Source organism: Boeremia exigua, assembly GCF_020726555.1.
Source record: "Boeremia exigua strain MPI-SDFR-AT-0100 chromosome Unknown C7974scaffold_16, whole genome shotgun sequence".
Classification (NCBI taxonomy): domain Eukaryota; kingdom Fungi; phylum Ascomycota; class Dothideomycetes; order Pleosporales; family Didymellaceae; genus Boeremia; species Boeremia exigua.
Window position 1 is genome coordinate 479,243 of NW_025763533.1, and position 27,655 is coordinate 506,897.

A 27,655-nucleotide genomic window follows, 5' to 3' on the forward strand; every position below is an offset into this window, starting at 1 on the left:
CAGACCTCGAACGGACCATACTTCTTATCGTGGCGCTGCTCGTTGTACCTTTGTGACTTCCCTTCGATGCTGTTGTCCACCTCAATTGCTGCTATATTCATTAAAACACACGTGAGGTTGTTGCCAAGGTGATACTCACGGCACAGGTGCGTCATTCTCGTCGGCAATCTGTTGCCTAATGTTCCAATTCAGATTGGATAAGGTCTGAACTCTGTAACATTTGGCTCATGATTTAAGATACGAGAGGTCACTCAAATCTCTGCACATGGTGCCTAAGCGATCATGACCTATAAATGCACCAGTTCTTGTCAAGCAGCAGGACCGAAGTAGGTATATCAACATGCTATAACAGCTTTCGGTCATCCACAAGACGCACACGTCATACATAACCGTTAATGTAGGTTTTGCTGAATTGCTGCAGCCACAGGAAGATATCGATAGCTGTGAGTGATTGACTCGCTCAATCCGGTTTCACCAAGCCTGTATGTATGTCTCGCGTTGGCTTTGGTTCAAATAGACGGTAGGTCACAGTAAAATGGGAAGACAGCGGCGGGATTAATCGGATAGAGACAATTGAGAGTATAGACTGGAACAGGGCAGCCCAAAGTAAAGCTTCGAGGATAATCACAGATGAAAGATCTTCAAGAGATGACTTGACGAAAGCCGAGAATGGCTCATATTCTTACTTGGCTACGTTGGAGCAGAGGAGCATTCGGTCTGTAGACCTCACGTACGCCATTTACGGACTTACCTATCTCTTCTATATCTCAGCTCTTTGTAACTTAGAGAAACAAAGTGGAGTACGCCATTGTGGTTTAGCGTGTATTCTCTACTGTTTGTACGACTTGAGTCTCGACAAGACCACCACTGGTTTGTGCTGGTGATTCGAGCGGCTGGACCGACATGTCGGGTCCAGTCGGAGAGGGAAACGTGGCGGCGATCTATAACGGTTGACATATGTTGTGTTACAAGACCTTGTGTGGCTTGTGTATCATGGCTTGTGCTCTGAAGGTTACAGTGAAGAAAGGTGGTTGGGATGATATTGTTGAGAGTCGGGCAAACTCGACTCGCAGTATCGTTCGGTCCGTATCTTGCTTTGTGGTACGGCTCGTCTACGCAATTGGTGCTGTGGAAATGCGCATCACTCATCCTTCCAGTCCGGTCAGGGAGTGGGCACACTTCACAGGGAACTGTGTGACGAGTTCCACCACAAACTTTCTCAACTTTATCCGAGGATTGGTGAGGCCGTTCAGGCCCGAATCCCAGCCGTGAACCCTGTTGGAACTGCAGGTGGATGCACGGAACAGCTTCCCCAGGGCTGTCTAGCTCGTAGACAGTTCTCGTTTCCGAACAGCCACCTCTTATGTGTAAGCCGGTATCTTGCCATAGACAGGATTACAAACACCGCTACTCATCCATGGCCAAGCCTTTGACATCATCTGCAGTTCGCGTGAACTGCCTGTGCCGCGGCGACGGTGGAGGACTGGAGAGATGAGCGAGCAAGTTTCGACGGACTCAAAATGCCTGTAGTCTAGAACCACGACATTCCCCACTGACAACGCGTGGACAACCAACGTCACCTATCGTCTGAGACAACCATTTCTCTCATTCGCCGGCACTGCGAAAGCGCCCCGCGGAAAGCACAAGGGTTAGGAATCGGGGCATAATCCGGTGACGAAAGCATTGCGCCAATGCGCGATTTGCTTATCGATACCGGCCTATCGATATCGGCACGACGCCGACACCACACGTGTGGTGCAACAGTGGGCGTCTTGACGCATGTGTGGGTGGAAAACTGGAGAAAGCGTTGGTCGTTCATGCAAGGACGCACCGAGAGCACGCAGACGTGAAGGAAGTGGAGATTCTAGAACACACGACTACTGCAGCAAGGCGAAAAGTCTGTCGCAAGGGCTTGCGCCAGGTGTCGGAGCGGCGCATGGCTGTCAACGGGCTGCAAGGCACCGGCATTTTGCAGAAGAGCAGGATTGCCGGAATACGAACGAGAGGTGCGAAGTCAATGGTTGTTCTTGGCTCCCAGAGTTTGCGAGACAGCCACGTGCGAAGCCGGACCTTGGTGGCGGGCACTTTGCTCTGGACGTGTTAATGCAACTGTGCGAGTTTCGCCTGCCTCGGCGCAACACGTCTTCTTGGGCAGTGAGATTCCAAGAGGTAACCGACTGGCCATGTGCAACGCGACAAGCTTCGCCAACTCAATTCGAAATGACCAGGATCCCTGAAGGTCGCAGCCACGGTTAATCGGCCAACTGGAAAATACCTGTCGGTTGATGGCCATGTCGATCATTGGCCTGATCAACCATTCTGATGGGTTGTGCACGTTGAGTGCACGTTGGATGCACGTTGAAAGCGAGGTATGCATGTTGAAGATCATTGATGATCGATGCAGTGGTCGTCCTGGGGCGGGGGAGAGGGTGTGGCGCTGCTGACAGGAGGCGGCGCAGCTCAAGCTTACAGGCTGTGCGGATGTTTCGAACTCTATTCCAGGCGACGAAACGAAACATGGAGAAGGGTCTTCGTAACACACTGAACCGTTCACACGAATTGAGCACGGAATTGTGTCCGGTTGCAAGTTGGAAAGCCGCAGGACGCATCGTGCGGCGTGAACGAACAATAAATAAGCGAAATTGCGATGGCTCACATCAGAACGGAACGAGTCAATCAAGCACGGAAGCAGGACCAATTGAGCGAGTAATTTGAGTGATAGTGACAGTCTATATTGTTTTGACTATAGGGACACGCTCCAAGCCTGGGACATCTCCCTTGTCCATTGCAAAAAGGAAGGAGCTAATGCTCCTAAAGAATAGAAGAAAGGAGAAACAGATCCCGCTAGACCCTGTGAGAAGGGCCAGACCCCCAAGATGGTATATGTCATGACATCGTGAGATAAGAATGTAACCAGAACAAAGATAGCCGAATCCATTTCGATATTGCGTGGAAGTTGTCGAGCGAAGGAAGAGCGGAGGTGGAAAGCATACACAAGCAATGACGGAGTGCGCGTCGATGATGGTGGTACAAAAGAATATATTGCCTGCGACGCGCTCTGCCTCGTCATTACGTGGAATGATATCAATTCCCCCTCCTCTCCTCTCTCTCCCTGGGTATATCGCGAAATAGGTATTTGGATTATCGGCAAAGAATATGCGACACGGTCTCCCCAACACCTAGCATGCCAATCATGTACAAAGTTTTAAAATGGCAAGATTTATGCGTTGAAGGGCTGGTGGCGGCGAGCGTGGCCGTGAGCGTGCCTCTTAGCGTTGATGGTCTCGTAAGCAGTAACGTAGACGACCTCGGTCTTGGTCTTCTGCGACTGCTGGACGACCTCGGGCTCGGGGGCAGGAGTGACGGCGGCGGCGGCGACCTTGAAGTCTTCCTCGTAGGTGGCCTTGGACGAGGCAACGGCGCTGGAAGTAGCCTGCGCAGAGGAGGAGGGCTTCTCGGAGGTAGAGGGAGCCGCAGAAGGAGCAGCGCTGCTCTCGCTCTCCTCATCAGGACCGGATCCACCGCACATGTAGAAGTCCATGTTCTGGTCAGGCTCGCATGTCTTGGTCTGGACGTCATCGGGAAGGACGTAGGAGATCTTGTTGCAAGAGGCGGGGTCGCTGCAGGTCATGACCGGGCACCAGGTGTTGGCGGCAGACGCCTTGACAGCGCCCTGCTGAGAACCAACGCTCAGGTAGTAGCCTTCCTGCCTGGTGGGGCAGTCGGCGTCGTTGGAGGGGCAGTCAACGTAAGAGACATCAAGGTAGTTGTAGTTGAAGCCGGGAGAGTTCTTCTGGATGAAGTACTCGAGCTGGGTGATGTAGTTGCCCTTGCACTCCTGGGACTTGGAGATCTTGATAGAGACACCGACGTCTCCACCCTTGGGGTCCTGGTAGTTCTCCTGGTAGGTCTCGCCGCTCTTCAGTGTGACCATCTCGTCGGTCGGGCAGCCGTCACCCTTGTAGACAGACCACAGGTGAACGTCGTATTTGCAGCGGTTGTGCACGCGAGCCATGGGCTTGCTGGTATCGCACTCCTTGTTGAGGGCGACTGCGCTCCTGGCGGAGGCAGTTGCGACCATGGTGGTCGCGACAGAAAGGACAGTGATGAGCTGCATTTTGACCGGAATCTTCGTAAGGAAAGTAGACGACTCGAAAGAAGATCGATTGAGAGAGTGACTGCTGAACACCTAAAGGAGTGAAGTTATTCAGCAAAAAGAAAGCGTTCTGACGAAGTCCTGCTTGTTTGCGGTAGGGGGACACTCGGGACGCCTGGGGGGATGCGAAGTAAATAAGATGGCTGAATCCTGGCACACCAGCCGGGGGCCATTTGCGAACCCACCCGCCATGGAACGAGTCGTCGCCCATAGCGTGGGCTTGCTCACGACGGTGCCAAACGTTGTGGCTTGTCCGGAGAACAGGCGCGGGAAAGCATGCATGGCCCCGAACGGCAAGACTTTAGCCAGACTCAGCAAGGGGTACGCCAATCGAACGCGACTTGTGCCTGATCGTCAGCGCGCTAACCATCCACAACCTGTAATTTAAGTCAAGAGGCTGTCGGAGGCCATCCAAAAGCAGGGTAAGTTACGGCCAGGATGTGTCCGATCTGGAGTCAACTTGTTTTTGTGGTCCCCAAAAGTCGCAGAGATTTCCACTGAAACGAGGCAACACCTCGGGCGCTTTCGTCCAAGTCCACCTGCGATTGTTTGGTTGGCAGATGTTGGGACCAAGATCAGATTCTGCAATTCTAGATTCGAACAACAACATTTTTCGTGTGCTGCATGCTGTTTCGTGAGAACATTCACCAATAACGCACTTAGCGAGCCTAGCCGGCCTTGACGTCTGCAATCCCGCAAGTCAAGCCTCCGAGCCTTGAAAAGGGGGCCTGTCTCGTGACTAGGTTTGCATCGCACATCGGTTGGCGGCACACCGCTGCCCTTTAGTTGCGCTGTACATAGCGGTCAACTCAACGCAAGAGCACAGAATTCGACTCGTCTTCTGTCGAGAACATCGTCATCTTGCAGCCCCATACCTAGCGATGGACCTTGCGGGTGTGCCAACAGTGCGAGTTCGTGTCGATAAGCGCCATGCGCAGCGCTGTCGCTGGCCACCCGTGGCGAGCTCATATCCACAAGTAATTTCCTTTGCCCGCCAACCAAAACCAGGCCACCCCAATGTGAACTGAAGATGAGATTAATCACTGCTGCGAACGGGCTTCATTCTCTTTGTCGACGATGTATGCTTCCCCGCCAACCACTCCGACTGCCGTGGCAGGCTTGGACGGTGGAGCTGCGCGCTGCGACAGGAGGTGCCCAGATGCAATTGATGTCGTGGCACCTCAAATCTCCAGTGCCGAGCAAAGCGTCAATAAGTTGCGAGTCGTCGTGTGTTGTGGCCCTGCAGTCTCACCCGCAGACGTGATTTGGATTTGCCTTGTTGAGTGCTGCAGTGCTGCTTGTGTTGAGGAGTATCTGAGTCACGTGGTGTGCGCACCTTCCCAGTTCATCACGCCAATACTGCACTTGGACCTTCCACTTTCGGACCTCAGCTTAGTATAGGAGTTGGGCTCAAAGTACTCGTCAGACGGTGCATAGGTACGTCGTGCTGAGCCGTTCATAAGCTGCTGTGCCACGCGTCGCCATGGCGTCGTCACCACGTGAAGGCGAAGCAGATGCTGTCCGTCCCCGCGCGCATACGCATCACCACTGGCGTCATGATGCGTCTATTGCAAGATCAATGGCTGCCAAGAGTTGTCCACTCATTGGCAGAAAGGGTATATCAGATGTTTTGATGGTTTTCAATGGCAGATGCCGACGTCGAAGGAAGCATAAGTTCGAGGTAGGTAATATAGCTCAAACTATCCAGTACGACAGGGGTATGGGTGCCTGTGTGTCACCACCTTTGACTGGCTCATTTGCATGTGTAAAACTGACACTGCGTATAGCAGGGCTGCTGTCCATGACACGACACCGATATAAACCACGAACGGAAGCACACACCAAAAGCGATCTATCTCTGTCGAACCGCATCGACACCCTTGTCTACCGTACAAGTCAGGAGCACTTTCTGGCTAGGTCAACAGCCATACATGATCAATGTTTCAGCATCGCTCCCGGGATCTTTAGAATCTAGATGATAGCCTGACCGATTGACTTCCGCAGCCGGTCTGGAGAATCACCCGGATCGCAAACACATCCTGCACGTTCCGATCAACATGCAGCGAACAGCCCGGCACTGATATCGAAGAACCTAAAACTCGAATCACCGGTCAGTGAGGCATACTGAGTGAATGCAGCTAAGGTTACGATGCCAAGAATCTTTGGAGTCAAACTGCTGCTGTAGAGCATGAACAGAAGTGTCCCTGGTCTTCCCACGAGCACATCAACCAAGGCCTCTCTTGTTGCAGGGACCTGATGGCACTTTTACACCAAAACGGTATATGAGCCTGCTCGTCACGCCACTGTTGACTGCTTCGATCACGCCGGTCAACGATCTTGGTGAGCTGTGTAGGAGCCGTATGGGAACTGTCTCTCAATATTCCTTGCACACTGTAGTCATCTCTACATGCATGATGCCCGCTGAAGACAGCGTTGGCCATTTCGTAGACAGGCTGAGACGGCCAACGTTATCCGATAAACAGCATCCCCCCACTCAGCTGATCATTAGTCGTCCGGCCTAAGCATTGACTCACTATCCATAGGCGAGCATTCCTAATCTTTTCACACCTATGGTAAGGCACAAAAGTATCTCTGGACCCAGCGGGAAGACTCAAAAGCTCACTTGGCACTGCCTCGGAACATTCTCATGCATAAAGCCAGTGGCTGCGCATTGGCATCGGGCGTCTTCGCTAGGTAGTACTCGGCTTGTCCGATGCATACATTCTCCAAAGAATAAGCGCTAACTTACGTCTTACACTAAATACTGAGGCCTATCAGAAGACGACGTTTGTCGCGATTGCAGTTTGAGTACCTATCCTACTAGACATGCAGCTAGTCTTCCAAGACCGAGCATACTTACACATGCATCTGTATGCATGTAGGCCTTTGACATTGATCAACTCTGCATGGAGTACATCTTAGCATGGGGCGTGTAACAGGTTCGCAGCTCGCGTCGTCCTAGATGGCCTTGCAGGAGGACCTAGACTACGGCACAAGAATTCCGTCGACACAACGCTATTGCGATGACGTTCTGCCGTAAGACACGACTTGGTATGCTTCCTTCCGCGGCTGTCCCGTTGTCACATCACGCCATGCAAATATGATCCTTCGGCCCTCAACGTACCAATTCGCATTCTAGCTTACGTCCATCGACCACGACTCTTATATCACCACATCATCTCACGTGCACGAGTGTGTCTGGTATACCCCGTCGCGGGCGCTTCCAGCGGGACTGTCAGACGGCAACAGCCACGGCTCGACGAGCGGCCGCGGCCCGTCATCGGTGTAGACAGAAGCAGGCATTCGTCCCGCTCCTTTGGGCCGGCCGTTTCGTCGACATTACCTCGTGGCTGCATATCGGTCCCCGAATGTGGAGTCGCACGCATCACATGCGGGTTCCCAGTTCATGTATGGATCAACGCAGGGTTTATTGCGTACCTGGTCATCGACTTCGATGCACTTTACGAGCCTGCTTCTATCTCAACAGTATTAATTACGAGGAGAAATGTACGAAAAAGAGTCCGACCGGTGTAAAGGCGATACGAGTGGATCGTCGGTCTGTGCCGAATCATGAGTCTTCGGTATGAGGCCAGCAGCTCAGAATCTAAAGGCGAGTCCCGAGCTGCATGGCATGTTCCATTCCTTCTACATATCGAGGCATGTTGATGTTGGTCCTACTGGTCCACGTTCTTCCACCGAACGTGGTCCAAGCCAGTATAGCCGAATTATGCTTCAAGCGCCGCTGCCGCCCTCAAAAACACGTCTTCGAGCCGTGTTTTGTACAGATTGCTTTTCGGCATGCCGAACGGGACGTTCGGAACATTTACTAGGATTCTCGGGTGGCGTGAATGTCGGTGTGCTCGTGCTAATACACAAGCCTAGCGTCGCCAATGAACGTTCGAGTGACATGTGTCTCCAATTACGTGTCCGACTAAAGTGACAACACGGGCAGGTTCTGAGTCGAGTCCTTGAGATCAAGACACGGCCTAATCCAATTGAACAATGTGGGCGTTCAGTAGAATGCCCCGGATGAGCCGGGTGAAGCTTTCATCAAGACTGATTGTGGTTTAGATGGATATCTTAAATTCTGAAATATTATTGGTTGCTTTTAATAAAGTATTGCAATGAATGACTTTTGCAATGTTTGGGGTATCGAACTGAAAAAAACCTGGAGGTAGTAGCCCGCAGTATAATCTCGCAATGTGACTGTGTGCCTGAGGTCCTGCGTTTCAGTCTTGTGCTGACCTCAACGACGATAATGAAAACGGTGACGGCGACGCCTTGGCATGCCTGTTGAAGGCGGTCTTCCGACGGCGGTGTGGCAGCCATTTATGGTGCCCTTTGTGGGCCGATTCTATTGACCTTCAATTCACTGTTCCGTATTAGCTCGAAGCACACGGGACAAGGATGGAACAAGGTTTCCAACATCTGAAGAATGAAGGCACAAGCACCTTATATCTAAGGCTTTTAAGACACTAGGGAATAGAGACTTACTAGACCAATGTCGCCTTCTCGGGTACAAGCCCACGAATGCCCCTGTAGGAAAGTTGGTCAGCCATTCGCCCAGAAAACCAACGATTTGAGGGTACTCTTGGCAAAGGCCGAGCAGATATTGAGCAGCAGTGGACTTGGTTTCAGGTATAAGATGCTCAGACCGGAACAACCATACTGGAATAGTAACGGCCTGGTGGAGAGTCTCTGGGCGACGGATTCGACTTACTTGGAGCCATAGCCATACGTACTGCCGGAAGTGTTAGATGTGCCTCAGAAACGCGTCCGATGAGAAGCTTTCAGACTTACTGAGGAAGCGTGAACCTGGCCTTTTCGTACAATGCCATGGGGCGCACCGAATCACTTGGATCTTCAGGCGTGTAATCGCCTAGTACCCCCTTTGTCCCAGCCTGGTATCAATCAGTAACTGCCATCTGGAGGCTGCGGAAGTACCAACCCTTGAGGAGACGTCCCGCACCGATCACTGTGACGGCATCGCCTCTTTCTAATGAGGTATCGAACCTGATGTAGTATTTAGCATAATAGGCTCTTCATAGATGGGAGGCAAAGATGCTCTTACTGGCAACCCTTTCCATCTGGTTTACTTGGGTCGAAGATCCACCCTGTTCTTCTCTTAGAATACCATCAGTTCCATATGGAAGTCAATTCTTACCTGTGTACTCGATTGAAACCTCATCATACTTCTTCACAAGCTGTGTTGTGTCCCCTGCATCGAGAATGGTCTTCTGGATGTACATGGCAGCAGCGAATAATAATCGCTATGAAGAGAGAGCTTGAAGAGTGCCAAGAATGTTCCAGTGAATTGACGTTGGATAGAGTTGGTAGATGGTCGTTGTGTTGGTGAGTTTTTTGGGACCTGGGGAAGGCGGTGTATATAATGGTGATGTGAAAATGAGGGTCGAGGAAGTCGGACAGCGATGATGACGAAGCCCGGTTTTTATTAGTCGGAGTGTGCTCCCAGGAAGGTACAATCCGGAGGCTCTGTGTGCTCTGTGGGTGCGCTTGGACTATGTGGTCAGCCCGACCGTCATCGATTTAGGTTTAGTAGGAAGGTAGTAGGACAGAGTAGCTTGATGCAATGTAGCAAGCGACCCTTGGTCCCTCACCGATGCACCTGTTTCACATCCTTACTCTCAGACGTGGCCGCGGCCGAAAAGCCACAGCCGTCCCTATGGCCCGTTCGTTCTTCGGGGAGCTGGACCAGCACTTAGGCCCGTCAAAGGTCGGAAGTCAGAGCAGGTCTAGCCCCAAGGATCCGCTCATCATATGCAGGTATCCTGGTAGACACGCGACCCGGACTCCACCAGTTGACATGCTTGAACGACAGATGTCTTCCTTTCCCGCGTTTGCCGGGCAAGGATTTTACTTCCGCCCCGATTGGGCCTCAAGGCCTTTCTTGTCCTCAAGACGGTTAGCTTCAGGTTGCCAATTTCGATCTCTCAGGATTCGCAAAGCGCTGCGACGCGGGAATGCGATTATCTGTCGTTGCAAAGCAAGGTGGAGTGGATCGGTGGGGTACCAGCGAATGGTCGTACAACAACTAGCTCGACATATTGCGGTATGATGGTTTGACAAGTCAACAGCTCCAGAATGGGTCTGTGGCGCTTTCGTTAGAAAATACAGAAGAGAAGCGGAGTACCAGAACACGGGGACTCGTCGTCAGTAGTCGCACCATATTGGAGCAAGCTGGAGCGCCGTCGGGCGCCACGAAGAAGCTCGGAACATGTTAAATGAATATCAAAGCGTGCGATGTCTCCTAGCGTCTTTCTAAGCCTGACGTACGAAACACAATTCGAACTGAGGCTTCACCTGGCCTCCCTTCACTTGGCTCCAGAAGCAAGAAAGGCGTTGTACAGCTAATCTCCACGACAACACAATGACCAGCTGTCACACAAGCACCATAGATCGAAGAATCATGATGTCGTATTATCAATTCTAAACGGTGAAGCTGGCATGTGTTGTGTTGAAGGACCGAGATTGCAAGCGCCTATCTCCACCAATCTGAAAACATACTGTATCATCGGAGGTTGGAAGGTTGATCCAAAACCGCAGCGCTTTTACTCGAGAGTTTAACATTGCGCTGACATCAAGTGACGGTGTAAGAAGTGGACCCAAGAACCCGGCCCTAACCTTCGCTCCAATCGAGCCATTCTCGCCAATCATAGTCCGAGCGGGACTCCACCCGCGTTCCGCGCAGGCGTCAGGTCCGCAGGAATCGTGAATGGACGTTGCGTCCCTGCAGAAGCATTGGTTATCGTGCTTCTCGCGGCAAGCAAAAAATGTTAGCCTTTCCCATGTTTTAGGGCTACACCGAGTCTTGACGGATCATCAACCGCAGCGACTTTACTTGCTTGTGCCATGTGTCCTCGGCTTGCACACGGCTGAACCAAGCCCTCTTAGGCCCTTGGAGATCCCCAACAATGTGGTCTGATATTAAGGCGTTGACTGTTGTGAGCGCTCTGAGTGTCAGGCGGATGAAATTTTGCTGCGAACTAGATCCACAATATGGACACAAGTATCCGAAGACGTTCTGACAGTCGCTGGGCTTAGTGTCACGACAATGCATGTCACAGCCAGTCATGGGAAGGTCATTAAAGTGATAGCAATGATGTTGCACGGAGCACGGTTCCGGCATACGACAGTGGATATGTGGCGCCTATCGCGTTGTTCTCGAGACTTCCTCTGGTAACTTTGACCAAAATGGTAGTCCCGCCAGCTCGGCCACGGCGATACTGGGGTAGCCTGCATTGGGGAATCGGCTGTCTATCCGGTTTCCGGACCCTCTGGCGGCGAAATATACTTTATCAACCCCAGTCTTCTGAACATATTCTAGGAGACGCGAGTAGTTGGTGCCGATCTGCTCGATGCCATGACTATCGTCAGACAGAACGAACCCACCACCCATGTTCGAGAACATTTTCGTAACGGGCAAGCATGGGTATGGCTCGAGCAGGCCCTTCCGTAGCCCAGCAGAGTTAAACTCCAGCAATCCTCCGTAACCAGCGATATACTCCAGGTTCCGCTTCATTTTGTTCCAAACCCCGTCCATGCCTTCAAAAGCAGTATCTCTGTTATCGCTCAGGAGGCGTATGAGATCGAAGTGGCCCACAATAGGGGGTCGAAGTGCCTGTAGCATATCGTACTGCTCATCAAAATAGTCTTCGAAGAGCTGTTCGTCTGTGCCGCCTGCCTTATCTCTGGCTTGCTCATACATTGCGCGGTCGAAGTCGATCGGAACTGTATGCGTGTGATGGATGGAGCCCATGAAGAAGTCAAACGTATACTTGTCAAGGATACCCTGAACAATTTTGAGGGACGAAGGCCGTATCCATTCTGACTCGAACGCGATCAGGATCTGAATTTGATGGGCATATTTGTCCCGCAACCGGACAGCCTCAGCATAGTAATCGTCGAACAGCTGAACAAGACTCTCTTCAGTGTGTGAATCAGTCTAGTGACACAGTCAGTAACTTTAAGCGTAAATCACATACTGCGACAGGTATACCTCTTCTGGATAGAAGTCTATCAGCTCTCTGGGGATATGCTCGGTCAGCGCAAAGCTATGAAAGCCTTTAGCGATCGCAGCTTGGATCACATCCTCAAGCTTGTTCGTCGCATGGCCACAGAACTGCCCTGAGTGGCTATGATGTGAGTGCGGCATCAGTATATCCTACTCGAATATCTGCATACAATCTTTAGCACACTATCGATGACTCTTCAACCCACAGCTGGAGTACTCAAAAGATTAATCGAAAAGACGACTGATACAATATCGATCAAACATCTAGACACAAAAAGGAATATACTTACTCAACGCCCTCGGTACCAAGCAAAAGAGCCAAATATTGCGTTGCTGCTTCCATCTCGCGATCGCCAGAAGCTTTGGGAGGGATGATGTCAGCCGGACCCTGATCCTAACCTAATCTATACTCTAGCGCTGTGGATTCTCCACCACTTGGAACGCAATTTGGGCACACGAGGTACTGTACATTGTATGCCAATAGATATCCTCAAGCAGATCTGATCACCAAAGTCGCCCAGTAAACTGAAGTGAGTGTCATGAAGCATTGCTACACTACGGCTGTCCGCTTTACTGACCATATCTTTCTACGTAGAAACTTGAACCTGTGCAACTGAACAGATACATAAACTTGAACGAACACAAGCCTCAACAGAAGCCAGTGACGAATCATCCCTCGTAAGACTGAACTGCATCAAAGCTCAAAAAAGCAACTTCGGACCCAACCCTGGAACGGCCCACGACCCCCACCATGGCGCACCCCCAAACCCCCCTCGCCGCCCCCACAATCTACTTCGGCTACGGCTCAAACCTCTGGCTGCACCAAATGGCCACCCGGTGCCCAACAGCCGCGTACCTGGGCGTCGCGCGCCTGCCGCACTACACCTGGCTCATCAACGACCGCGGCTACGCCAACATCGCCAACGCCTCGGCGCGCAGCTACGCCGACGAAGTGTACGGGCTGGTGTATGCGCTGCAGCCCGAGGACGAGCGGCGGCTGGACCGCAACGAGGGCGTGCCGGTCGCGTATGGGAAGGAGCGCATTGCGTGTGAGTTCTGGCCCGGCGCGGTGGATGGGAGGGCGGATATGGGGGGGCGGCCTGTGGAGAGGGAGATGCTGGTTTATGTTGATCGGGAGAGGACGACGCCGGATAGGCCGCGGGAGGAGTATGTGTATAGGATGAATCAGGGGATTCGGGATGCGGTGGCGCGGGGCGTGCCGGAGGAGTATGTGGAGAGTGTGATGAGGAAGTTTATTCCGGAGGGAGATGATGAGGACGAGAAGAAGATTGGGGAGTTTGCGAAGACGCAGGCGGCACAGTTCAAGGACGAGAGTGGGGTGTTCGAATAGGCAGCACAAGTCACGATTGTTGGAGGGCACGTCACTGGATTCAGAGAGAGCGTACGTCAAAAACATGAGAGAGCCACCTCATACGTTCAAAATTCCGCACATACTCGTCATACGTAAACGGCCACATGTAAAGTGACTGGCCAGTACCAAGGTATCCCACATCCCAAGTTTCATACGCCCGCCAAAGAGACCAACTAGAACCTCGTCGGGAATCCATGGAAAGACACTGTAGTATCCAACGACATCAAACACCGCTCTCCTAAGCCTCGTCACGAGTCTTGCGGTAGCTGGCCTATACAACGAACCGATCAGTGGGGGTTGCGGTACTTTTGCTAAAACGAGCATCAGACAGAGCAACGCGATAAAGAGGGAATAGATGGCTTAGAAATCAGACTGATGTCTACGCACCTCCTGCTCGGTCTGAAGCTGCTCGACTACTGGCGCCAGCTCAGACAGAATCTCGTATGCCTTCTTGTGGTACTCGAGCTGGGCGGCGATGAGGTCGGCGAGGTTGCGGAGGGGCTCGGGGGTGTCAAGCACCTGAAAATGGTTAGCATCTACTCCCACAAAACACGTCCACTCTCTCCCGCGGGGCACGTACATTCTTCATAACGCCAACAGCCTCCTCTGTCTGGCCAACGAACTCGTCCTCGGCCTGCTCGATCTTAGCACGAGCCTCCTCGCTCAAGTCCTCCTCGGCGTGGCCGTCCTTGCGTGCCTGACCAGGCAGGGCGAAAGCACCACCCTTGGCGTTGGCCTTGGTGGCATCCAGGCTCAACCTGGAGTTCTCAACCTGCTTGCGGGCGCGTGTTGCGAACTGGATGTTGGTGTTGAGAGTTGTGCTCCAGCCAGCCAGGAACCTGCTCTGGATCTGTGCGTCCTGCGCCAGACGGGCCTCGCCGACCTTCTCGCTGGCGATGGCATACTTCTCAAGAGCGGTAGCCAGAGGATCCTCGCTCGAGCCCGACTGCTCAGCGGTGAGCATGTGCGAGCTGTTCAGGGCCGCGCGGGCAACAGCATGGTTGAAGGTCTTGGGCTGGGGCTTCGCGGCGGGAGGTGCGGTAAGGGCGGCCTGAGCCTCCGCAGGGGATGTCGCGCTCGACAAGAGGTTGACCTTCTCTGAGACGGTGCGGCCGAGATCGTTGAAAGATTCGCGGAGGTTCGCGGGGTAGTCGTAGGCTTCGTTGGAGTATTGCGACGTGACCTGGAGCATAGTCGTGTGAACCTTCTTCAGCGCATCGACACGCTTCTCGAGCTCGATGTAGTCGGGAGGCAGCTGGGTCTATCGCGGCAGGTTAGTACCACCTCAACCTTCCGTGGCTCCGAGGCCTGCAAGCTCGTAGCGAGTCGCTGCCGGCATGCCTCGAGGGCAGGCGCACCTTGTCCTCAGCCTGGCCAAGCTGCTCCTTGACATACTGCTGTGTCCTGGCCGCGAAGGGCGTGAAAGAAGCGCTAGGGGCACCGTGTCAGCCTATCTGTTATTGCGCAATGCTGTCGCAAAACAAACGGACGGTAGCAACATACCCAAAGCTCTTTCCAAACGCAGAGATCTTGCCGAGGTTGTCCATGGTGACGTAGGTGTGTGTAGACCGGCAAGTAGGGGTATCGTGTGGGTGTTGTTTGAGTGTTGTCGCTGTTGCTTGGAGCTTGCATGTGCCGTCGAGCCCTCCGCGACTGCGGCTTCCCCTTAGTGCCATGATCCCTGCACAGCCCTAACCGCTTTGGAGTCTCACCTTGATGTGACGCATTATAAAGCACGCAGTTTAAAAACAGTTCACAAGAACTGATGTCCTCCCAGTATAGTACTCTACATTTGTGTAGCCTCTATCACGAATGCCCCTTCAGTTCTAGTCCAGTGTATCATATAACGTCAGTGTCTATGTCAAAAGCATTGTCTGTCTGGAGCATGGTGACACTCATGCCCACCTGAATGTTCTAAAACGCTTGTCTAAATGCGCGTGACATGTTATCAAGTACAACCGGGTTTCATGCCCCCCTGGGTTGTCGTAATCGCTGAGAACGATAGATAGCTAGCAGCTGTCGCTCACAACGTGCACAGGTCGCAGCGCCTCTGCTTCCCGCAGGAATTTTCGTAATAGAAACCGGATCTCCAAGTCTGGAGGATTATCGACTGCTCTGAGGTTCCCTTACAGCGGCACTGAGATCCGTTCCCTAGCGGCTCGTGACTCGGTCTTTGCTACAGGGACGTCGAAACTAGCATCCCGCAGCAGCTGCAGTACAATTGGCGGTTAACCACATGGGGGACAGTCGCTAAACTTCGCCCATTGAAGTCCAAGAATGCCGCAAGGCAGTGTTACAGAGATGCGGTTGTGTAGCCTTGGACGCAGCACGTAGCAAGCTGTCCGAACTATGCCGCCAAACGTAGCACCAAACGCCTCTCGGGATCCGTCTGCAACATACGTAGACACCAGGGCTGAAAATCGTCGTGGAGATTGTTTCAGACGAGAGAGCCCTAGCGTCTGTGACATAGAGGCTTAAAGGTGCGCATACGTCAAAACGTTGACTGACATGGGCATTCGCCCGCTCGAGCCTTTTCGTCGATCCGGACGGAAGCACTGATGTCGACGAGCGATTTGCCGCAGACTGTTGTGTACTCCGAGCTATGATCACCAGTCAGGCGAGGCGCTGAACTGGCCCGGAACACTCATGACCCCTGTCGTGCTGTCATTGCTGGTTATGGTCATGTTGTCTGACCCTGGAGAGTCCGAGATATTCATGCTGCTAAAAATACCGCGCATCTCTTTCAGGTCCTCGGAGATTTGATCCTTAGGCGCTGTGGATCGTTCGCGAATGAAATCCTTGATGGATCGAATTATGGGTGGGCATCTTTCATCGTTTGGGAGCCACCAGTCAGAAGGCTCAAGACCCCAAGCATCCAGCATTCGGTTGCGCATTACGTCCGGGTAGATGTACCCGCAAGATTCAACATTTGCGAAAGTTCGTCGACACCACTGCATGGTCTTTGGGTCTTTTGGCAGGAACAGCGTGGCGATGGCGACACTGACTTGGGCTTCGATGATGGCACCACTCGGTGCCCCGGGATATGCGCACATCGCTTCAAAGGTTTGCGCGGCTTTGTACGCCAATGTTGTGAGCTCCGGCGCAAAAGGCTTCTTGAATGCCATTGACGTTGAAATGTTGTGCATAAAGTTGATGCTCCAAAAGTCTAGCATCAAGTAGTTTGTTGTCCACAGATCATCACCCCAGATGACATTAGGTTCGTAGGCGTCCACAATATCGTCAGGTCTGGGCTGTCCAGGAATGCTTTCAACTTTGTAAGCAGGATTGAGGAGCTCCGGGCCAATACTTTTGATTAGGCCCTCAACCTTGTTCTGAACCACCGGGAGATTCTCCATAAATTCCTGTGGACTCAGTAAACCCTTTCCCATCCGAGAGAAGAGATCGCTCGAGTTCTTGGCCACGAGGCGAGAATAGGCAAAGCGCTCCTCATACTTGTAACCCATATCTTCGGGATGATCGCGTACTTTTCCGACGAAGTATTCGTGTACTGCCTCGTACCAATCCAGACTCAGGACAGCTTCCCCGCCTGACTGAAGGCCCACGAACAAATCAAACCGAGTGTACCAAAGCAATACTTTCAGCAGAAAGTCTGACTGTGTGATGGTCTTGGGCGTGTACAACCGAGTCAGCATGTCGAAAGCAGCTTTCTGGTGGCCCATGAGGTTCACCCAATCGCCAAGCATCTCCTATGATTTGTCAGTGTAGCTAGCAAGATGACTAAAGTCGCTCTTACCTCGATGCTTGCAAGCTGCAGGATGGTAAGACAAGTCGCGAGACCTTGTTTCTTGTTCTTGGTGATGGACAACCTGAGGCGCGAGACCGATTCATTGTAGAATTGGAGAAATGTCGACATGCGTCCATCCGGTTGCGAGATTGTGTGGAAGTATGCTGCGTACCCCACCACTGCATACTTCAAGGGCTCATTTTTCAGGGCGAATGCCAAGAACTCGCCTTTCAGAAAATTTTGGGAATCGCGTTTCAGGGAATAATGATGATGGGTCATGTGTTCCTTGAAGTAGTTCAGGTAGAATGCCACATCTTTGGGTGTGTGGGGAAACCCCCGAGACGCTGCGGGGATTTTCGTAACCTGCGCACTACTTCTCCGCGACAAAGGCTGCCGTATAGCTGGGGCAATGATTGAGGAGGCTTCTGTGGATGGTGATGTGCTCTGGTCAAGTGTGGAAGCAGGTGTGTGAGACGAGTCGCGCAAATCCTGACTTTTATCCATATAGCCGGCTTCCATGTATTCGTCCTCATCCTCATCATCATCATGAATGGTGGGCAATTGGTCGTTCCCCTCTTCTGCAGGGTCTTCTGGCGAAGACGTTCCATCCGCGGAGGACTTGTCTGATTTGGATCCACTACGTAGTGATTTCTGGGTGGATTCTTTGTCTGGATAGACGCACTCGCGACCACCCTTCCGACATCCTGGGTTCAGCGCGTCAAACCTATGAATCTTCAAAACTCAGGGGGAACTTACTGTCACATGTAGGATGAGCTTCATCGCACTGTTGCTACCATCAGCCATGTTTCAGATCTGACTATAGTTGCGCAATCACCTTGACTCTCCTTTGCCTGCACGTGAAACAGCCGCTCCTTGTTCTGCGGTGCTTCACCTGCTCGCCGGGCAGTGCTCGCCGCCTTGCTCTCGCATTGCCACCCTGTGCTGACCCCAATGGCCCGGAGACATCATCATACATGTCGCCATACGTCGGCTGCATATGCGGCTCTGTATATTGTACAAAGGGCCCGGTCATCCCTGGTTGAAATGGGTTTTCTGGGATTCCTGGAGCTCCGTGGGATGAATCTGGGAGCATTCTTGGCAGCGGGGCAGCGTTCCGTAGGTTGGTGTTGGAGGCTCCGTTTGCATCCATATTGTAGTATTGAAACGGCACATTACCGCCCGGTGGATAGTGGCCAGACATGTCCGGCATGCGTTGATGGAGCGGTGCAATGTCAGAGCGGTAGTTGCTGGTGATGGAAGGCCCGATATGTGATCAACGTCATTCGGGTTCCAGATGCAGGGGTACGCGAGCGATCGCCTCTGTTTTGACAACGACGTTGCGGCAAGGTTCCGGAAATGATGGAGTCAAGTCGGTGCGGGTGTACTTGACAATACTTGTACCTGATTCAGAGGCGCAGTGAGCTTTTAGGTGGATGGATGCGCGCTGGTTCCTGCGCGATGTTGGGGCCCGAGCGGCTTTAGATTGCGCGGTTGACTCTTGACACTCCCACGGAGCAAGGTGGTGGACGGCGGGCCACAGCCGCGAACGATGAGAACAGACAAGGTGCCAGTCTGAAACGGGGCGATGTTGGGCAGAGGAGCACAGCAGCCGCAGATAGAGCTTTGCTGTTGTGTTTGGGCTAGCCCGTGGCAAGAGTTGTGAAGCAGCGATCCTGCTCGATGCCAGGAACGTACAGCTGGAGTGCGCATCAGACGTCTGCACGGCGAGCTGGGGTGCAGAAAAAGGAAAAGCTGGCTGCTTGGAGTGAGCTGTTCGTCGCCCTGGGCGGGCGTCGTGAACCGTGCCCTTTCCGTCTTCCGCGCACCCTGGAAGAAATCCAGCGCAACATGCACTTGCGGTCCTAGCCCGTGGGCGTTCACATATCCCTGCGTGTGCTTCACAGCGACAGCAGTCCCATCAACGACACCGCGGGGCACTACACAACATCTGGACCACACGGCCAGGTGGCTGCCCAGGAGATGGCAGCTTTGGGCTCTTCGATACACGGCTGGCCGCTCTGGCACATCTCCATCGGCATTGTGGATTTTGATCGACTTTGCAGCGGGCGGGTGGCCCCAGTGCTCCCAAGATGAGTGCAATACCGGAGATGATGCATGCCGGCTCCGACTTTTTACAAGTGTAAGCCAGGGAGTGGGGCGCTGTTTCAAGCCTGTTCCTTGATGCCGTACCGCTACCTCTGCCAGCCGCTGTGGAAACGAAGCTTTTGGCGGCTCGTCACCATTCACACCCGTACTCGGGCAGCCCTGTCCTTACGCCCTTACTGAACGTTGTGGAGTCGAGTCGGTATAGGGCCGGGCCTCCACTCTCACGACTCTTTGGCCCAATCGGGAGCTTGGCCCGATGCATAATGCGGTGCATTTGTCCGGTGGCCGTTCTTGAAGGCCGACCCTCGAGCCTCACACTTCCTGATAGCACGCGTCCAAACCGGGCTAGCAGAGACGGCCACAGCAATCTGCACCGTCCCCAGCGGCGTGTTCGCTCAGGCCAGGAGCGGGACGGACAAGCTTGCTCTGATAATATAGGTGCGATCTCAGACGTCTGGCCCCGGCCCCGTTTCCGCCAGATCGGTCTACGGTGTGGTGGGTGACTTGCGTCGTCCATGCTTGACAGGCGCCATGACCGACTGAGGTCACTGTTGGCTGAGGACCGAGAGATTGGTGCAAGAATTCTGGGTCGCATGACTTGACGCTATCCCCCCATCTCTCTGTTCCCACTAGCGCGAATCGGAGCGGCAGGTCCGCAATTGTGAGCGCGTCTGATCTTCAATAGTCGGCCTGCAAATGGCCAGCATGCAGCACGATTGTGCAGGCCTGGCAAAGATATGCAACGCCAGGAAGTTCTTGCGTTTGGTCGACATCAGGAACCTTTGGCAGTACGCGTCCAAAAGTGGATATCTTGTGTATTTGTGGAACAGGCAAGGCTTACCATCTTTCAGCTGCCTTACAGGTACCGTGCGCCTCTAGCCCAACATGAATACTGGTTTCTCGGCAGTCAAACCCGTGCACCTTCTAAAGATCAAGTTTTACAGTCAACTCAGATCAGCAGCACAGTTCTTCTAGCTCGCCCCCGGGACGTTGTTGGCGTTGCTGAAGAGAAGAAGCGCGGGCTATCAACTCCAGACACGCTGTCTATCAGTACCTATTTGGCTGACTAGATCAGGGACGGTTGTGCAACGTCTGACGAAACCTTCTTTGGGGTTCTCGTCGAGCGTCATTACGAAACCCAATGGCTTGTCACTGTATACGAGCGGCCAATCGCAGTATCCCAGAATACGGCCTGGAAGTATCGTTGAGACTGCCTGGGCCAGCAAGACCTCCAGACTTGCATGCCGCTTATGCCGGAACGTCGGCCTCCACGTGTCTGACTCGGGATCATGCCTGCTAATTGTACATGAAACACATGTCTCTCCGTACATGCTGCCACCCGTGTCCACCTGCGTTACGACAACTGCAGAAGGCTGACATCAGATGGAATTATTTGTCAAGTATCGTCGGTACTTGAGACGCTCGGTAGGAGCCGCAAGCCGCAGCCTGACATCTGCAAGCCGGCCGTCAGCCAGACAGAGGCGGGTTGGAGGCGTGAGAGCCAGCCCCGACCGTACCAGGACCAGCACTGTCCCAAACCGGATCGCAGCACGACGCAAAGTAGATCCCCAACCTTCGATCCAAGACCCCGCAATACAACAGTACACCGATGATCGCCCACGCAAGCTCGCAACCAGGTGCTCTGAAGCGCCGCTAAACCTTCACAGTGCACCCTGGGCCACGACTGTGACAATCCGCCAATACTCCACCGCAGCACTCCCCTGCTGCACAAACCCAGTCGCTCCATCACAACACCCCAGCACCGCCATTGGCTGGGTCGTCAGAAACGGTCACTCCACCCACGAACAACGGCCGCTCCATCCGTCGAGCCCCGATCTGCCTCCACGTCGAGCCCTGATCTGCCTCTGCTCCAGCCTCGCCGCCGACCGCTGCCAACCACTGTAATCCGCAGGCGCAAACCCTCGAGACCCCTCGCCCAGAGACCCCTCGCCCAAACGCCCCATCCCTCGCCTCAACACCCGCCCGCAATCCTCACGGCAAACGACCCCGGCACGTCCATCCCCTTCAGTCCATCCACTGCAATCGAATGCACCCACATCCAATCCACCAAACCCACTCCCTCCTCCGACCTCCAATCCGCCAAATCCAATCCGCAAAATCCAATCCACACAATCCTACCCCCATCGAGCGCTTCCTACCCCATCGAGCAATCCCTCCCCCACCCACCAGCCTCCCAAACAGCCTTCCCAATCCAGCCGCAGATCAACGCACCCAAGCCAGCGCCCGATACGGCTCCACCGCAACAGTGCGCGCACTGTGCTAGCCGTCTGACGCACGGCCTGAGCTTCCTCGCGATTAGGCAGTGCGATTGACGGCGTGGCAGCGCGTGCGGTGCAGATAAAAGGCTTGCGGCGTCTCAAGCGGTGCTGCGGTGTGCGGTCGGTGGGGGGAGTGGTAGCTGAGCGAGCGGTGCTGCGTGCGGGTGTGCAGCGCAGGTCGAAAAGGGCGTGGGATCTTGCGGCGTGCGATGCGTGAGCGGGTGCACTGCGTACTGGTGAGTCGGGAGCGCGACGGGATCTACGGCTGCGGCGTGGAGAGTCCTGCGTACTGCTGCTACCGCTGTCTTCCAGCGCTCCTCTGCGCGCTCCTCCGCGCGCTCCCCGCCCCAGCACCCGTCCATCTCACTCTACGCGCCCGTCGGCGCTGTACCGCAGCCCGCCGTCTCCTGCACAGGAATGCGCGGCGCGGTCCCGTTGACTTGCACACTGTACTGTGTCCCGTTCCTCGTCTGTGCTGCGTTTGTACAGTATTCCTGTTTTTGCTCGTGGACGGACGGCGTCGTAGTATGTACGGACTTCGTGACGCCTGCTCTGCTCTGCCCTGCTCTGCTCTGCTCTGCTGCACTCCCCTCCCTCCCCTCCCCTCCCCTCCCCTCCCCTCCCCTCCACTCCCCTCCCCTCCACTCCCCTCCGCCCGCTGACCACTCCGCCCCGCCCTGTCCTGTTGCTAACTGTATCCCGGTCACTGCATCTCACGCGCGAACCTCCTGCTCCCGTCGACGTGCAGGGTGGGTGTGTGACAACTAACAAGGGCGCCGTGATAGGGGGGGGGGATCTGGTAGTGCAAACCCGCCGTCCACGACCGAGAACACGAGACCGGTCCAGGGATGTGATGGCAAGACAGGCACTGCGGCCCGGGCACCTGGACAGCGGGGATGGGATATCTGCGCCGTCGAGTACGGGAGTAAAGTAGTAGCACGCTCACCCACAGCCGACATCACACGAGCACCACCCACTGCCTACATCACACGAGCACCACCCACAGACCACCCACAGCAAACACACAATTGAAGTATTTTCTCATTCCTGCATCTACGTAGTGCAGTGCATTTCCGTTACTCCTCACCGCGCACGCAGCCAACCAGCCCGCCGACCGTGCGCGTGCGAGCGTCGACACGCCTCCGGCGCGCCATGCTAACCAAAAACCAAACTACCAGGCCGCAATCGCAGCCATGCAAACGCCAAACACCGAGCGCTGTGAGATGATGAAAGTGAATGGAAGGGGAGGGACGGGATGCGCGATATGCAAGATGAAGTGATGAACCGTGCCGTGCCGTGCCGTGCTGTGCCGTGCCGTGCCGTGCAGTGATGAAGGGGTATCCGCTCGAAAAGGATGTATGAGAAAGGAGGCGGGCCGGGAGTTCTACGCGAGGGCCTCGGGGGCGAGTGCGGGCGGGGTGTCGGGCGTGGGCGTTTCGTCGACGCCCTGGCCTCTGCAGAGCGGGCAGGAGTTGCGGCCGGTGGTGAGCCACTGGGATGCGTGTTAGCGGGTGCTCTGTCTACTCTGCATCAATGAGACGTACCTGGTCGATGCAGATCTTGTGGAACATGTGCTCGCACTTGACGAGCTTGCGTGCCTCTTCGTCGGCCTCGAAGTCGCAGAGACAGACCAGGCAGCGGGCGTCGTGGGCGAGCTGGATGGTGTCGGCGCCGTCGACTTCCACGGCCATGAGCCCGGAGTCGTCGCGCACGATGCGGAACAGGCCGGGTGCGGCGGCCACGTCGCCCTCGCTCGCCACGGGGGCTTTGGCGGGGCCCAGGATGGACGACAGCAGCATCATGTCCTCGTATGTCGGCGAGTCGGTGAACAGGCTCGGCGTGGTCAGGATGGGGTGGTTCTCGGGGTAGCTGCCGCCGAGGACGTAGATGATCCAGCTGCGCGAGCCCTCGCCCGGGTTGTTGTCGGGCTCGACGACACCGCGGCGTCGCGGGGCGCCGGCGCCGTAGCGTGTGAAATCGGACTCGCTCAGGCGGCGCTGGCGGGGGCTGCGCGCCGTGGTCTGGGGCTCCTCCTCTTCGGTCGGCTCGAGGGCGGACCCGGGCGATCTGCGCACGAAGCTGGCGCGGCGCGACGGGGCGTTGGAGTGCGGTGCGGACGACGGCGGGGTGGTGGTCGCGGCCGGCGTGGTGGAGCCCGAGGGGTCGGCGGACAGCGCAGCGTTGGTGGCGGGCGTCGACGGCGGCGGCTGCGGGCCGGGCGGCGAGTCGGCGGGCTCAGGGTCGAAGGGGCGCGGCGGGTCGTGGGGGCGGGTGCGGTGGTGGCGCTGCGAGTCGTAGTGCGAGGGGAAGTTGAAGCCGCCCATGGAGGCGCGGCGGCGGTGGCTGAAGCGCGTGCCGTTCTGCGGGCGCAGGGCGGTGTCGGGGTCGCCGGCGGCGGTGGGCGGGGTGGGGAAGCTGGACAGGGCGTCGAGGAAGGGCGGGATGTTGGCGTCGTCGGGGCCGGCGGCGGCGGCGGGGTTGATGGAGCGGATGCCGACGATGATGATGGGCACCATGCGGCCCTCGGCGTCGTCGTCGTCGTGGTCGTCGCCGGGCTCGCTGGCGGGGCCGGCGGTGCCGAAGCGGAACATGCGGAAGAAGTTGAGCGGGGCGGGCGGGCTGCCAGGCGTGTCGCGGGCGTCGCCCTCGGTGCCGCGCAGGGCCGAGGCGATGCTGCCGTTCTGCAGCGACTGCAGGAAGGTGTCGAAGGTGCCGTCGCGCGTGGCGGCGTGGTGGTCGTCGCCGACCAGCGAGGCGGCGGTGGCGGCGGCGGCGAGCGACAGCAGGCGCGACAGCACGTCGGCCTGGTCCTCGCCGCGGCGCAGGCGCTCGATGCTGTCCATGTTGTCGTCGTCGTGCCACAGCGAGCGGCGACGGCGCGACCCCAGCGAGTTGCGCAGCCGCGGCAGCATCGACAGCGCGCGCCCGTCGCGGCGCAGCGAGCTCGGCGTGGGCGGCGGCCGCGAGCGGTCCGAGTCGGAGCGCGCGCGCGCGCCGTGCCCCAGCAGGCTCTCAAAGTCGAGGTCGAGGTCCGCCATCGACGGCACGTGGGGCAGCGACGGCCGCTCGCTCTGCGGCCGCTCGCTCTGCAGCCGCAGCGCCGAGAGCGGCCGGGCTGCGGTGGACGGGGTGGAGGAGGCGGACGGGGCAGGCAGCGCGGCGCTGGCAACGGGCGCGGTGCTGCGGTGTATGGGCGCCGGGCGGCCCAGCAGCTCGCTGAGCGAGCCCAGGGAGCTGCGGGCGCGTCGGAGGTGCGACTGCGGGCGGCGGGCGGGCGGCGTGGGCGCGGACGGGGGCGCGGTGCTGCGGTGGAACGGGTTTATGCGCTGCGACAGGCGGCGCGAGGGCGAGATCTGTGGCTGCGCAGGGCTCGGTGTCTGCGCGGGCGGTGCGAGGGCTGCAGTGGGAACAGACGTCGCCCACGAGGCCGGGCGGAAGCTGCGACTGCGGCGGCGGAGGGCGCGCGGCTCGTCCGGCGACGGCAGCGAGGACGAGCCCGCGCCGCGGGAGGTGGCCTGGCCCATGGTGAAGGCCTGCGGCGGTGGATCGCCGCTGAGAGCGAGGAGCGCGAGGGTGCCGGGGGTGGTGGAATCGTCGTCGGTCGCTGTCTCACCCAGAGACCGCCGCCGCGATGCCATGCGTCCCGAAGCCACGGCCGCTAGCCGCCTCGAGCTCGCCCACGGCCCCAACCCAGACCACGCCCAGCGCCGCTGCATCGCCGAAACGGTTCCACGGCTGCCAGCCAGCGACGCTTGCCCGCCCGTTGCGCGTGCGTGGCCCCATGCGCGCCGTTGCGCCTATTGCAGCGCCGCCTATATCGCCGCCCTGAAACCCGCCATGCAGCACTTTGCCGACCAGCTGCATCCCGAGCACCACTCGGCCTCGCTGCGCGCCCGTCCCTACCGCACCAAGCGCAAGGACAGGCACCATGGCGACGACAGCGACGACAACGACAGCAACGACAGCGACAGCTCCGATGCTGGCCACCCGCGCTCGTCCCCTCCAGCTGCGCATTCACGCCCTTCATTTGCCGCGCCCGAGCTAGCTCAGCTACGTGTCGCAGGTCTATTCCCTGCCGAGCTCCACCAAGTCCCTCCCTCACCGTTTCCTCACGCACCTGCAAGGGTGGCCAAGTCGCATCTGGCACCAGCTAAGATTCAGAAAGAACTGGCGCAGCCGCCTGCGCGCCTCTATGCTGTCAACGCACGTGACCCCAACCATGAGGCACGCAATCTGAGGAGAACACACCTCAACGTGCTGTCCACTGTTATGCACAAGTGTCTGTTGCAGGCCGACTACGACCGTGCTGGTCGAGCATGGGGCATGATCCTGCGCACTCAGGCCACGCATGGCAACACGGTGGATCTTCGCAACCACGGCCGCTGGGCCATTGGCGCTGAGCTGCTGCTTCGTCGGACGCCGCCCGACGACGATGCCTTTAGCGAGCACGGCTTCGAGCTGGCAAGGGAGTATTACGAGCGTCTCATCGTCCAGCACCCCACCCGCAAGCAAGCACCGCATGCTGTTGACCAGAGGAGCTTCTACCCCGCCATGTTCTCGCTCTGGATCCAGGAAGTATGCGAGAAGAGCAGGCGCGCGCGGAAGCAGAGCGTGGAAGAATCACGGTCGCGGTCCAGGAGCATGTCCATTGACAGCGGGGACGGTAAGAGAACCACCGACGCCCAGTCCCGCGAGGACGCCATCCAAGTCGAAGAGCTTGCGCGCGCCATGGAGATTGCTGAGCGCCTCGGCGACCTTGTCAAATCGCCACTGTTCGACAAGCAAGCCGGCCTGCTGCAGCTTCGCGGGAACGTCGCACTGTGGATCAGCGACCTGATCGTAGGCAACACGTCCGCCACCGCTGTGGACGAGTGGGATGCGTATCCGATCAATACGAGTGCTCCAGCTGAGGAGCAGATCACCAAGTTCAAAAACTGCCAGCGAGAGCTGGATATAGCGCACAGCTATCTGAGCCGGGTGGAAGAGAACGGGGGCCCGCGCCAGTACCACGCGCTGAAGAAGATCGAGAGCCGCCTCAAAGAGCTGCAGAAGCAGATTGCCAAGCTCGAGGCCGGGGGAGACGACACAAACGTCTCGATGGAAGACGATTGGTGATTCGATAAGAAATGGAGCGTGTCGCAATGAAGCGTGTTGATATGTAAGCGCGTATTCACCGGCATCCTCCAGCCGTCCAACCCGAGTCTCGAGTAGCTCCCGTCTGCACCACGCGCAAAGCTCAACACAGTGCAACCACGAACCCTTAGCCTCGCAGAAGGCACCCTGCATCTCGCACCGCAGACTCCAGGCACCACTCCTCCACCACAGCAACACGTCATCTGCCGCAGGCAGGCAGCGGCCCGTCGAACCGAGCACCCGCACCTGCTACCCTCATCGGCATAACAACCTCCCCAGAGAAGGGGAAAACGTAGAAGCAAAACTCACTCCGGCCTGGCCACGGCTCGCTAAACCTCGCGCCCTCCTCAGCCACAGAGTCCCTGGCTCACGTGGTGTGCAAAGAGCCACGTCTCCCGTAAGGTATGGCAGGGCGGTACGTAGGGCGGTGCGTAGGGCGGAGCGGCGGAATTTGGGGGGAGGACGGGGGTGCGGACGAGAGATGGCGGGGAGAGGGGGAGAGAAGAGTGCACGGTAGCGGCAATGTTCACCGCGTAGTGAGTTCCAGGTGCAACGAAGAAACGCCATGATATACGTGCGGTGGCATCAAGTGCACAGCAGCGATAAAGACACATGATGTATTAAAGCGGTACAGCCCAAGTCGTCTTCTCAGCAATAGAAGCGGTATTACATACATCCCAAGCGAGCTACATTTTGAGAAGAAAAAGAAGGAGCCAGGAGGCGGGAAACACACTCACTACCCCGGCAACACAGGCACCACGCCATCATCAAGCCCTGCATTGCACTCCCCCCCCCCCCTCCCCCCACCAACGCCGCGCTCAACCAACCAACC

General features: G+C 56.3%; 8 protein-coding genes across 8 annotated transcripts; 2 read left to right on the forward strand and 6 right to left on the reverse strand.

The window, feature by feature from the left end:
- Positions 1-3,220: 3,220 nt before the first annotated feature.
- C7974DRAFT_438139 (uncharacterized protein) lies at positions 3,221-4,117 on the reverse strand (the record flags this gene model as incomplete). The annotated part of the gene is made up of 1 exon (XM_046145241.1): positions 3,221-4,117. The coding sequence occupies one exon, from the start codon at positions 4,115-4,117 to the stop codon at positions 3,221-3,223; it is 897 nt and encodes a 298-aa protein (XP_045990994.1).
- A 4,095-nt stretch (positions 4,118-8,212) lies between these two features.
- On the reverse strand, positions 8,213-9,405 carry C7974DRAFT_445873 (FKBP-type peptidyl-prolyl isomerase-like protein; the record flags this gene model as incomplete). The annotated part of the gene is made up of 7 exons (XM_046145567.1): positions 8,213-8,528; positions 8,651-8,692; positions 8,877-8,897; positions 8,957-9,035; positions 9,105-9,169; positions 9,228-9,270; positions 9,321-9,405. 7 exons carry the CDS (start codon positions 9,403-9,405, stop codon positions 8,486-8,488), a joined length of 378 nt encoding a protein of 125 aa, XP_045990995.1. The 3' UTR covers positions 8,213-8,485.
- Positions 9,406-11,239: 1,834 nt separating this feature from the next.
- On the reverse strand, positions 11,240-12,512 carry C7974DRAFT_347070 (Polymerase/histidinol phosphatase-like protein). The gene is made up of 2 exons (XM_046139391.1): positions 12,174-12,512; positions 11,240-12,119 (listed from the first exon to the last, which is right to left on the reverse strand). The coding sequence occupies exons 1-2, from the start codon at positions 12,327-12,329 to the stop codon at positions 11,325-11,327; spliced, it is 951 nt and encodes a 316-aa protein (XP_045990996.1). The 5' UTR covers positions 12,330-12,512; the 3' UTR covers positions 11,240-11,324.
- C7974DRAFT_429387 (uncharacterized protein) lies at positions 12,513-13,539 on the forward strand (the record flags this gene model as incomplete). Its single annotated transcript, XM_046144636.1, has 2 exons — positions 12,513-12,718; positions 12,784-13,539. The coding sequence occupies exon 2, from the start codon at positions 12,940-12,942 to the stop codon at positions 13,537-13,539; it is 600 nt and encodes a 199-aa protein (XP_045990997.1). The 5' UTR covers positions 12,513-12,718; positions 12,784-12,939.
- Positions 13,540-13,595: 56 nt separating this feature from the next.
- On the reverse strand, positions 13,596-15,191 carry C7974DRAFT_406726 (meiotically up-regulated gene 64 protein). Its single transcript, XM_046143167.1, has 4 exons — positions 15,064-15,191; positions 14,919-14,991; positions 14,141-14,821; positions 13,596-14,079 (listed from the first exon to the last, which is right to left on the reverse strand). Exons 1-4 carry the CDS (start codon positions 15,105-15,107, stop codon positions 13,921-13,923), a joined length of 957 nt encoding a protein of 318 aa, XP_045990998.1. The 5' UTR covers positions 15,108-15,191; the 3' UTR covers positions 13,596-13,920.
- Positions 15,192-15,666: 475 nt separating this feature from the next.
- C7974DRAFT_88510 (uncharacterized protein) lies at positions 15,667-18,622 on the reverse strand. Its single transcript, XM_046147440.1, has 4 exons — positions 18,141-18,622; positions 18,062-18,089; positions 17,315-18,009; positions 15,667-17,267 (listed from the first exon to the last, which is right to left on the reverse strand). Exons 1-4 carry the CDS (start codon positions 18,513-18,515, stop codon positions 16,167-16,169), a joined length of 2,199 nt encoding a protein of 732 aa, XP_045990999.1. The 5' UTR covers positions 18,516-18,622; the 3' UTR covers positions 15,667-16,166.
- A 4,452-nt stretch (positions 18,623-23,074) lies between these two features.
- Positions 23,075-24,602, reverse strand: C7974DRAFT_324083 (uncharacterized protein; the record flags this gene model as incomplete). The annotated part of the gene is made up of 2 exons (XM_046138940.1): positions 23,075-23,182; positions 23,235-24,602. 2 exons carry the CDS (start codon positions 24,600-24,602, stop codon positions 23,075-23,077), a joined length of 1,476 nt encoding a protein of 491 aa, XP_045991000.1.
- Positions 24,603-25,527: 925 nt separating this feature from the next.
- C7974DRAFT_323730 (uncharacterized protein) lies at positions 25,528-26,805 on the forward strand (the record flags this gene model as incomplete). The annotated part of the gene is made up of 1 exon (XM_046138920.1): positions 25,528-26,805. One exon carries the CDS (start codon positions 25,528-25,530, stop codon positions 26,803-26,805), a length of 1,278 nt encoding a protein of 425 aa, XP_045991001.1.
- Positions 26,806-27,655: the final 850 nt, after the last annotated feature.